This window comes from Ranitomeya variabilis, chromosome 4, assembly GCF_051348905.1.
Source record: "Ranitomeya variabilis isolate aRanVar5 chromosome 4, aRanVar5.hap1, whole genome shotgun sequence".
NCBI lineage: Eukaryota > Metazoa > Chordata > Amphibia > Anura > Dendrobatidae > Ranitomeya > Ranitomeya variabilis.
The window spans coordinates 636,395,333-636,407,901 of record NC_135235.1 but is presented as its reverse complement, the minus strand read 5'-3'; the positions used below and the strand labels follow the sequence as shown (position 1 = coordinate 636,407,901).

The following is a 12,569-nucleotide window of genomic DNA, read 5'->3' as shown; positions in this document are numbered from 1 at the left end:
ATGTTCTAGTCTCTTTCTTGGACCAGCACTCCTCCCATTTGGCACAGGTGATTTTAATTTGCAGGAGACTGCAAAGTAAGGAGTCTAGCCCATTTTGGCTCTCACTGAAGAGCTGGAGGAAGGTGAGTTTCAGTGCTCCTTTCATTTTGGTGCTGGTGCTGTGTGGCAGCCATTGTTGCTGTGGCTTTGTGCTGGTGGGGCGGTGCGGTCTGGAGTCATGGGGGCTCAGTCTTGCAGCATGGGTACTGTGGGGCAACAGGCCGTCTGCCCCCTGCTGGTGCATTGCCGCTTTGGCGGTGGTCGCCGCACGGCTCCGCTCCGTTAGGGCGTTAGGACCCACTACGTGACGTGGCAGTGGGCTTCATGCAGTCTGATCAGAATGTTAAACTGAAAACTTCATGTTCAGTTATAAATTTTTGCCTAGGGGCTTTAGATCAACGTATGATTTTTGGAGGTGCGGTTCATGCTCTTTTTTTTCTTTTTGTGCAAAACGTGAGTTTTGTACAATACTCCCACACCACACATCAGACCGGACATTGTTTTCTATGATGGGTGACAGGGTGTGGAACACAACAGCCCCCCGCCACGACTACCACACTGGCCACTTAACATGTGATCGACAATCAATATTGAAGTCATTCGACGCTTGTTTCTGAGTTTCATTAGACCAAGAATGATGGGGACAGATAGTCTTCGATACAGTATAATGCAGGTCCCATACAATACATATAGTATAATGCACTCCCTGTAGTCCTTGATAAGAGTATAATGCAATCCCCACAGAGTATAACACACACACACACACACACACACACACACACACACACACACACACACACACACACACACACACACACACACACACACACACACACACACACACACACTACAAAATTGTGTTGACACATTGTTTTTAAGCTTTCAGCCTAAGGCCAGGTTCACATTATGTTTTTGGCGTCCGTTAGACGTGCGCTAGCGATGTGCTGTCAGTGAGTGACGGACCCTGGGACGTGGGCTGCAGCGTTTCCGGGTCCGTCACCGCTAGCGCAGATAGAGCATCTGCTAGCTCTATCTGCGCTAGCGCGACGACATATCGGCCCTTGCGTTAACAGCAGCCCGTTAACGCATGCGTTGAACGGGCTGCTGTTAACGCAATGTGAACCTGGCCTAATTCCCTGAAATAATAGGACCCTCCACCTACCACTAACTTTGTCATTTGTGCTGATGTTCACCATAACTGCTGGGTCCTTACTAGCCCATCAGCTCAATACACGTAGTACTCACACATTATTATACACACACGGCTCACTGCACGCATTATACACATAAGCTCTGCTCACTTAAACACACGGTTGTGCTCCGTACACATCAAAAACGCACAGCTCCGCTCCGTACACGTCGTACACACACGGCTCTGCTACATCCACCCTGTAAACCCCTCCTGACCCCACACAGAAACTTCCCCTCATCCAGCACCATGACAACCAGCCAGGGCCGGACTGGCCATAGGGCACTTCTGGCAAATGCCAGAAGGGCCGGTGCCAGTGGTGGGCCGCTCAATCCGCCGCCCCCGCCGTCGCATTCAACTATACCGGCGTATAGACGCCGGTACAGTTGAATGCAATGATGGAGGAGAGAGCGTCTACAGACGCTCCTCTCCCATCATTCCCCGCTCTGCCTCTGACACTGCGGGTGCGCGATGATGTCATATCATCGCACACCTGCTGTGTCCCGGGCAGACTGCAGCTGCTGAGACAGGAGCAGGAACCAGGAAGCAACGCTGGGCACGAGGAGAGGTGAGGAGAGTTTTTTTTTTTTTCTGGACTGTGGGGCCATTCTCGGAGGAGGGGAGGGGAGGAAGAGAAGAGATGTGGGCTGTATATAGTTCTCTGTGGGCTGTGCTCTGTGCTGTATACTACTGTGCGCTGTATATAGTTCTCTGTGGGCTGTGCTCTGTGCTGTATACTGCTGTGGGCTGTATATAGTTCTCTGTGGGCTGTGCTCTGTGCTGTATACTGCTGTGGGCTGTATATAGTTCTCTGTGGGCTGTGCTCTGTGCTGTATACTGCTGTGGGCTGTATATAGTTCTCTGTGGGCTGTGCTCTGTGCTGTATACTGCTGTGGGCTGTATATAGTTCTCTGTGGGCTGTGCTCTGTGCTGTATACTACTGTGGGCTGTATATAGTTCTCTGTGGGCTGTGCTCTGTGCTGTATACTGCTGTGGGCTGTATATAGTTCTCTGTGGGCTGTGCTCTGTGCTGTATACTACTGTGGGCTGTATATAGTTCTCTGTGGGCTGTGCTCTGTGCTGTATACTGCTGTGGGCTGTATATAGTTCTCTGTGGGCTGTGCTCTGTGCTGTATACTGCTGTGGGCTGTATATAGTTCTCTGTGGGCTGTGCTCTGTGCTGTATACTGCTGTGGGCTGTATATAGTTCTCTGTGGGCTGTGCTCTGTGCTGTATACTGCTGTGGGCTGTATATAGTTCTCTGTGGGCTGTGCTCTGTGCTGTATACCACTGTGGGCTGTATATAGTTCTCTGTGGGCTGTGCTCTGTGCTGTATACTGCTGTGGGCTGTATATAGTTCTCTGTGGGCTGTGCTCTGTGCTGTATACTACTGTGGGCTGTATATAGCTCTCTGTGGGCTGTGCTCTGTGCTGTATACTACTGTGTGCTCTGTGCTATATATAGTACTCTGTGGGCTGTGCTCTGTGCTGTATACTACGGTGGGCTGTGTGCTATATATAGTACTCTGTGGGCTGTGCTCTGTGCTGTATACTACTGTGGGCTGTATATAGTACTCTGTGGGCTGTGCTCTGTGCTGTATACTGCTGTAGGCTGTATATAGTTCTCTGTGGGCTGTGCTCTGTGCTGTATACTACCGTGGGCTGTGTGCTATATATAGTACTCTGTGGGCTGTGCTCTGTGCTGTATACTACTGTGGGCTGTATATAGTTCTCTGTGGGCTGTGCTCTGTGCTGTATACTGCTGTGGGCTGTATATAGTTCTCTGTGGGCTGTGCTCTGTGCTGTATACTACTGTGGGCTGTATATAGTTCTCTGTGGGCTGTGCTCTGTGCTGTATACTACTGTGGGCTGTATATAGTACTCTGTGGGCTGTATATAGTTCTCTGTGGGCTGTGCTCTGTGCTGTATACTGCTGTGGGCTGTATATAGTTCTCTGTGGGCTGTGCTCTGTGCTGCATACTACTGTGGGCTGTATATAGCTCTCTGTGGGCTGTGCTCTGTGCTGTATACTACTGTGTGCTCTGTGCTATATATAGTACTCTGTGGGCTGTGCTCTGTGCTGTATACTACTGTGGTCTGTATATAGTACTCTGTGGGCTGTGCTCTGTGCTGTATACTACTGTGGGCTGTATATAGCTCTCTGTGGGCTGTGCTCTGTGCTGTATACTACTGTGGGCTGTATATAGTTCTCTGTGGGCTGTGCTCTGTGCTGTATACTGCTGTGGGCTGTATATAGTTCTCTGTGGGCTGTGCTCTGTGCTGTATACTGCTGTGGGCTGTATATAGTTCTCTGTGGGCTGTGCTCTGTGCTGTATACTACTGTGGGCTGTATATAGTTCTCTGTGGGCTGTGCTCTGTGCTGTATACTACTGTGTGCTGTATATAGTTCTCTGTGGGCTGTGCTGTATATAGTACTCTGTGGGCTGTGCTGTATATAGTACTCTGTGGGCTGTGCTGTATATAGTACTCTGGGCTGTGCTGTATATAGTACTCTGTGGGCTGTGCTGTGTATAGTACTCTGTGGGCTGTGCTGTATATAGTACTCTGTGGGCTGTGCTGTATATAGTACTCTCTGGGCTGTGCTGTATATAGTACTATCTGGGCTGTGCTGTATATAGTACTCTCTGGGCTGTGCTTTATATAGTACTCTGGGCTGTGCTGTATATAGTTCTCTGTGGGCTGTGCTGTATATAGTTCTCTGTGGGCTGTGCTGTATATAGTTCTCTGTGGGCTGTGCTGTATATATTACTTTGTGGGCTGTGCTGTATATATTACTTTGTGGGCTGTGCTGTATATATTACTCTGTGGGCTGTGCTGTATACTACTGTGTGGACTGTGCTGTATACTTCTACGTGGGCTGTGCTGTATACTACTGTGTGGTCTGTGCTGAATACTGCTGTGTGGGCTGTGTTATCTACTACGCGGGCTGTGCTATATTATGCAGGCTGTGCTGTATACTATGCGGTTTGTGCTATATAATATGCGGGCTTTGCTATATACTATGGGGAGTATATTATATTCTATGGGGGAGGCCATGTTATGTACTATGTGGCTGTGTTATATACTATTGTGGGGGTATATTATATTCTATGGGGGAGGCTGCGTTATATACTATGGGGGGCTGCATTATATTCTATGGGGGGCTACATTATATATTATGGGGAGGTGGGCTGTATTATATTCTATGGGGGTTACATACTCTGGGGTGGCTGCATTATACTCTGTGGGGTGGCTGCATTATACTCTGTGGGGTGGCTGCATTATACTCTGGGGTGGCTGCATTATACTCTGGGGTGGCTGCATTATACTCTGGGGTGGCTGCATTATACTGTATCGAGGACTATGGGGAATACGTTATACTATATGAAGAACTATGGGGTGCATTATACTATGGGAAGTGAATTGTACTACATGGATGACTGTGGCGGTGCATTATACTATATGGAGCACTATGAGGATTGTATTATGCTATATGGAGGACTATGAGGATTGTATTATGCTATATGGAGGACTATGAGGAGTGTATTATACTATGTGGAGGACTGAGCAGTGTATTTTAATATATGGAGGACTATAGGGAGTGTATTATACTATATGGAGGACTATGGAGCACATTATAATATATGGAGGACTATGGGGTGTATTTTACTAAACAAGTAAAATGCTGCATATTCGGATTGTTTTTGCTGGAACAAAAAGCCTTGTTGTCAGCAGCACATTGCCAGTGTAAACTGTAGATGTGCTGCTGAAAACATGATACTGTATGGTGATCTATTAGTGATCGTTCTGTCTCATCATTATTCCTCAGCTGGTGGAAAGAGGCCGGGAAACAAGCATTGAACAACTTCAGTATTGTCGATCAAACTCGTTTAGCGGCCTGAACTCAGCGTATGTAAATACAACAGAAAGGCTTCTGTGTGATGTGCAATATGTTAGCATTTGGGGACCCATTTTAAACTTTGCCTAAAACCGGCCCTGCCTACAAGTGTACAAAGATATTATACAGTCACCATGTGACAAGTGGGCCTGTGTAACTTCAAATGCCAGGGCTGAATTTTAGTCCCAGTCCGGCCCTGCAACCAGCACAGCAGAGTCCTGCAGACACTGAGGCCCTTGATCATGTGACCCCTGACTCCTCCCCTCCTGTGACCTCATCACAGGTCCTGTGCGCACAGAACAGCCATATATGTGGTGTGCGGCTCTGCAGGTGGAGGTAGGTGCTGGAGATTCCCCATTACTGGGTGCAGGGGACATTAACCCCCTCAGTGCTGAGCCTGTGATAAATCTCTGTATGTGACTATAATGGGACTGTGTGTTATACCGGGGGCAGGACGGGGCCGTGACTGGATGTAGTGATCATGTGACGCCGGTAACAGCTCCGGAGGTTTCTTACATTGGATCTTGATGATGTTACATCGTCATCTTCTCCCCATTCAGGTCCCTACAATATCGGATCCTCTCAGTGGAGATCTTCTATATAAGAGAATTCTCCTGAGTGACCCTACAAGGATGGAGAGGGACAGGGACAAGATGGCGGAGAGGATATTACACCTCACCCTAGAGATCCTCTTCCGGCTTACTGGAGAGGTGAGAGATTCTGATGACGTCACATTACATCATTCTTATCTATGGGAATAACAGACGGACAGAACTGGAGAGGTGAGGACTCTGGGAATGTCTGTAGTGAGGTTTATTAATGTGTCTCTCCATAACCAGGATTACACAGTAGTGAAGAAGACCTCTAGTGAGCGCTGTCAGGACCCTGTGTCTGAGGGATGGGGAAGACCCCTGAGCCCAATCACGGGGCCTCCACCTCACCCCCTGATACATGAGAATATCAATGACCAGAAGATCCTAGAACTCACCTACAAGATGATTGAGCTGCTGACTGGAGAGGTGACACTGCTGGGAATGCTGGGACATTATACAGTAACGCTATGGAGGGATCGGGGGATGACGGTATCATTGTATGTGTCAGGTTCCTATAAGGTGTCAGGATGTCACCGTCTATTTCTCCATGGAGGAGTGGGAGTATTTAGAAGGACACAAAGATCTGTACAAGGACGTCATGATGGAGGTTCCCCAGCCCCTCACATCACCAGGTAATAGACAGGACTAAATACACACGGCCTATAATTATCTGTATGTAAAGAATGAATTCAGTCCCTGTATGTGTTTCCTCCAGTTCTATCCAGTAGGAGGACAACACCAGAGAGATGTCCCCGTCCTCTTCTTCCACAGGACTGTAAACAAGAAGATCTCGATGTTCCTCAGGATTATCAGGTAGATGGAGAGAAGATATGATGAGATCTCCCCTATGATGAGTAGAAGGCTGTGAAGGTCTTGTTTTATCCACCAGTATTATACACTAAATACCCAACTAATTAGAGACATCGGCCGTTTTATGATTGGAGCTTCTCTATATGAAACTGAAACTCCTAGCCTTAGGGGGGGTTCTGTTGTCATAAAGGATAGAAGGGTCTCTTTAAGGTTCAAGATCTTGGCCTTAGGAGGCCTTATTTTAATACAGAAATGAACAACATTCAAATTAATGTTAAATAATTTTTTGAATTGGTGCAGTTGTGTGGCCTGTCACTCCACTAAGAACCCTACTCTAGGCCTTTTTACGTTTCCGGATTCTTTGAATCTCTTGACTTCTGCCTCCTTTAACATGCTAAGTGTTAGTAGATCCAGCACCCTACTAGATGGGTGTCTTTAGTAATGTGGCCATTCGGTGTATGTTTTATACTTGGTGGAGAGGACTGGTTGGATTTATACAGACCTGCAGCTATGTGGTAATTTCGCTATCATTTGTGGTTAATTGATGATCTTTTTTGCTGCAGGTCTCTTCCTGCAGCTGTTTGATGTTTTCCGTTCTTCAACATCATTTCACCAAACGTCTTTATCTGTCTGTGAATTTTACAATTTTTATTTTTTAGGGTAAATATGTGAAATGTGAAAATACTATGGAGACATATGTGAGGGGTGATGAGTGGTGTAAAGAGGAGATTCCTATAGCTAACCGTACAGGTGAGTAGTGACCATTAAATGCAGACTGTTACAGATTTTACTCATTCACTGGCTTGAGTTATGTTCACAGAGAATTTTTAATAATAGATTTTATAAGCAAAGATTTAGCAGTTAAAAAAGGAATACACTATTATACACAGACGTCTCTCCTCCACAGCTATAACATTCTTCTGGGCCTTTGAAAAATATATACCGTATACACTGTGTGCAGAATTATTAGGCAAGTTGTATTTCAGAGGATTATTTTTATTATTGATCAACAACTATGTTCTCAATCAACCCAAGAGACTCATAAATATTAAAGCTTAATATTTTTGAAAGTTCGAGTGGGGTTTTTAGATTTGGCTATCTTAGGCCTCTTTCACACGTCAGTGTCTCCGGTACGTGTAGTGACAGTTTTCTCACATACCGGAGACACTGACACACGTAGACCCATTCAAATGAATGGGTCTATGCACTTGCCTGCGTGTTTTCACGGACCGTGTGTCCGTGTTGAAAACACGTAGACATGTCCATTTTTCTCCGGCAGCACGGTCCGCAAAGCGTCCCGCACACGGAGAACAGTGTGCACTCTCCTCCGTGTGCACGTACCGCGGTAGGAGAGACAGCGCTACAGTAAGCGCTGTCCCCTGCGTGTGGTGCTGAAGCCGGCATTCATTCCTTCTCTCCTGCTCGGCTGAAAGCAGCGCTAGCAGGAGAGAAGGGATGAAAGATCAAGTTTTTGTTTTTTTTGGTTAAATTAAAGTTTGGTGTCACCTCCCGCCCGCTTAAAGAGAAATACTCACCCAACTCCCGCGATGCCTGCTCTCAGCGCCGGCAGCTCGTCCTGTGTGAGCGGTCAGGTGGTACCACTCATTAAGGTGATGAATATTCACCTCCCCTTGAGAAAGCAAGGCTATAGAGCGGCGAAACGTGCTCCGGGGTGCGTCCAGCGGTGTGCCTCAGTTTGGGAATTTTTTGGAGGGGCGTCATGGATATTAGAGCAAGGGACTCCTTGGCTTTCTCAAGCAAGTTTGATTTTTAAAAGTGAGGAGGTACATGAAAAGACATCAGAAAATGTGCAAGTTCAGGAGACAAAAAACTCTTTTACATTTTTATTAAGGAAAAGGTTAAGGGTATGTGCACATGCTGCGGAACCGCAGCGTTTCTGCAACCTACGGGTCCGCAGCGGTTTCCCATAAGTTTACAGTACAATGTAAACCTACGGGAAACTAAATCCGCAGTGCACATGCTGCGGAAAAAAACGCGTGGAAACGCAGCGGCTTATATTCCGCAGCATGTCAATTCTTTGTGCATATTCCGCTGCGGGTTTACACCTCCAATAGAAAACTGCAGGTGTAAACCCGCAGCGGAAACCGCACTAGAAACCGCGATAAATCCGCAGTAAAAACCGCAGCGGTTTTGCACTGCGGATTTATCAATTCCGCTGCGGAAAATTCCGCAGTGGAATCCGCAGCGTGTGCACAAGCCCTAAGAGTTTGCTGGAATAAAAAAAATGTTATGGAAAATTATCTCCAGAAAAATCTGATTCCAAGAGGCCTAAAGGTGCGGGTATTACCATCTTTTCCAGTTGAAGATGAATCAATTAAAGCAAAATGGGAGGAAGCTTGTAACGCCTGTTCAAAAATGTTGATGGAATTGTTGATATAAATGAATGAGAAAAATATAGAGGAGCTTGAGGAAGAAATTGAGAAGACCCAAGTGATATTGAAATCAGAAATGTTGGTCAGGGAGATGGAATGTTTTAAAACAGAGATTGATACTTAATTTGCTATATGGGAGAAAGGGGTTCAAGAAACGAAATCTAAAATATTTCAAAGAGATGTGCCTTTTTTGCCCAACACGCTTCTTGCGACCCTGTTGGCTATTTGCCATGAAACGCTTAATTGTTCGGTGATCACGCTTCAAAAGTTTGACAATTTCAAGACTGCTGCATCCCTCTGCAAGACATCTCACAATTTTGGACTTTTCAGAGCCCGTCAAATCTCTCTTCTGACCCATTTTGCCAAAGGAAAGGAAGTTGCCTAATAATTACGCACACCTTATATAGGGTTTTGATGTCATTAGACAACACCCCTCCTCATTACAGAGATGCACATCACCCGATTTAATTAATTGGTAATTGGCTTTCAAGCCTGAACAGCTTGGATTAGGACAACATGTATAAAAAGTATCATGTGATCAAAATACAACTTGCCTAATAATTCTGCACACAGTGTATACTCGAGTATAAGCCGAGAGGGGCACTTTCAGTTTAAAAAAAATGGGCTTAAAATCTCAGCTTATACTCGGGTATATATGGTACTTCTGTATTCACAGTACTGTTTGAAACTGAACTCTGTGCTTAGTGCATGTATCTAAATATACTTTTGAAGCTTGTTAGTAATGGGGATACTAACTTAGGACTCCTGATATTGAAGACAGAAATATTATCAGCAGAGGCGTAAGGATTGTGGTCACAAAGGGTGTGACTGCGGTCGGCCTTGTGCACTAGAGGGGCTTGCCAACGCCAGCCCAGCTGTTCTCACCTGCACATTCAGCTGAAATGTGCTGTGGCTCCTAGAACCACCAGCTCTTTGTGCTGCAATAGCTATAGTGGCCGTCAGCCTATCAGAGGCCAGTAGGTGATGTCGGCATGCCCATTGCATGCAGCCCATGACTCTACTTCCATTTGCTGCCTGCCCTATTCTTTCATCACATGTCTCCTTCCCCTCTTCGCAATTGCTTTCTTTTTTCAGCCTCTTTTTTTTTACCGTCATAGACTAACGTGTTGGCACCCTTGAAGTTGTTCCAGAAAGTGAAGTATTTCACCCAGAAAATTATGGCAATTACACGTTTATGTCCTTTGTGTGTATTCGAACAGCACAAAAAAAACCAGATAAAAAAAAGGCAAATTGGACATCATTTCACACAAAACTCCAAAAATGGGCCAGACAAAATTGTTGGCACCCTTAACTTAATATTTGATTGCACACGCTTTGGAATAGCGTTAATCAATCACTTCTTATAACCATCAACAAGCTTCTTACACCTCTCAACTGGAATTTTGGACCAATCTTCCATTGCAAACTGCTCCAGGTATCTCCTACTGGAAGGGTGCCTTCTTCTATCAGCAATTTTAAGGTCTCTCCACCGGTGTTCAATGAGATTTAGATCCGGACTCATTGCTGACTGCTTCAGAACTCTGCAGCAATTTATTTCAATCCATTTCTGAGTTCTTCTTGAAGTATAGTTGGGGTTATTGCCCTGCTGTAAGAACCATAACCTAGGATGTAAACCAAACTTTCTGATACTGGGCACTACATTGCAACCCAAATTATTTTGGTAATCTTCAGATTCCATGATACCTTGCAGACTGTCAAGGCACTCAGTGCCAAATACAGCAAGACAAACCCAAATCATCTTTGAACCTTCACCATATTTGACTGTAGGTACTGTGTTCTTTTCTTTCTAGACCTCATTCGTTTTTTCAGTAAGCAGTAGAATGAATGAAGTTCTTTACCAAAAAGCCCTATCTTGGACTCATCTGTCCACAAGACGCTTTCTCAGAAGGAATTTGGCTTAGGCTGGTTTCACACTTGCGTTTTGATCTGCATGCGTTTTTGAAAAAACGCATGTGGTGAAAAAACGCATGTAATCGCGGCAAAACGCCGCGTTTTTTAGACGCATGCGTTTTTGTTTTTTTTTCCCATGAAAAAATCAACTAGAAAATCCACTAATAGTAGAATTAGTTAGGGTTAGGGGTAGCTTTTTATTAGAAGAATGTCCTGGTCACTCTAACCCTACCCCTAACCCCTAAACGTAACTGAAATACGTGGCACTGAAATACGTGGCACTGAAATACGTGATACGTGGCACTGAAATACGTGGCACTGAAATACGTGGTACGTGGCACTGAATACGTGGTACGTGGCACTGAAATACGTGGCACTGAATACGTGGTACTGAAATACGTGATACGTGGCACTGAAATACGTGGCACTGAATACGTGGTACTGAAATACGTGATACGTGGCACTGAAATACGTGGCACTGAAATACGTGGTACGTGGCACTGAAATACGTGGCACTGAATACGTGGTACTGAAATACGTGATACGTGGCACTGAAATACGTGGCACTGAAATACGTGGTACGTGGCACTGAATACGTGGTACGTGGCACTGAAATACGTGGCACTGAATACGTGGTACTGAAATACGTGATACGTGGCACTGAAATACGTGGCATTGAAATACGTGGCACTAAAATAAGTGATACGTGGCACTTAAATACGTGGCACTATGACTGTCACAAAAAGGTTCATTAAACGGTTAGGGGTGAGGTTAGGGGTAGAGTTAGGGTTAGGGTTTGGATCCCTTTATCACCTTGATGGTGGTGGGTGGCTTTTCAGTCTGTTTTCTGGGTTTTTTCTATAAAAACGCATGCGTTTTTAACGCAAACAAACGCATGTGCTTAAAAACGCATGCGTTTACATAGACAGCAATGCATTTTTTTGCCGCGAAAAAACGCATGCGTTTTTTCGCGGCAAAAAAAACGCGCAAAAAAATACTACAGGTTGCATTTTTGAAAAAGAACGCATGCAGAAAAAAAACGCATGCGTTTGAAAACGCGACCAAACGCGTACAAAAAAACCGCATGCGTTTTCAATGTTAAGTATAGGGGGAAAAAACGCATGCGTTTTTTGTGCAAAAAACGCTGCAGACAAAAACGCAAGTGTGAAACCAGCCTTACTCACATACATTTTGGTAAACTGCAGTCTAGCTTTTTTATGTCGGTGTCAGCAGTGGGCTCCTCCTGGGTCTCCTGGCATATTTTATTCAAATTTTGACAGATAGTTCATGCTGTCACTGATGCACCCTGAGCCCACAGGACAGCTTGAATTTCTTTGGAACTTGATTGGGGCTGCTTATCCCCCATTCAGACAATACTGTGTTGCAATCTTTCATCAATTTTTCTCTGCCTTCCATGTTCAGGGAGATGAGCTATAGTGCCATGGGTTTTAAACTTCTTGATTATGTTGCGCACCATGCACAAAGGGCCAAAGATCTCTGCAAATGAACTTGTAACTTTGAGATTGTTAAACAATAGTGGTTCTCAAGTCCTCAGACAGTTCTCTACTCCTCTTTTGGTTCACTATGCTTAGTGTGGCACACAGACACAGAATGCAAAGATTCACATTGCCCACACCTGTTACAAGACACAGGTTAGTTTGGATGAGCATCACATGCTTGAAATAAAGTCGTTTGCCAACAATTTTGGAAAGATATAAACAATTTTGTCTGTCCCAT

At 45.2% G+C, this 12,569-nt stretch overlaps 1 protein-coding gene across 1 annotated transcript in view; it reads left to right on the top strand.

Annotated features, from left to right (window-relative positions):
* Positions 1-12,569, top strand: part of LOC143768151 (uncharacterized) — a 104,916-nt gene that overhangs the window by 88,738 nt on the left and 3,609 nt on the right. Inside the window, 5 exon segments of the mRNA XM_077256838.1 lie at positions 5,689-5,835; positions 5,965-6,144; positions 6,227-6,350; positions 6,434-6,531; positions 7,188-7,278. Coding sequence (XP_077112953.1) covers positions 5,689-5,835; positions 5,965-6,144; positions 6,227-6,350; positions 6,434-6,531; positions 7,188-7,278 — 640 coding nt within the window.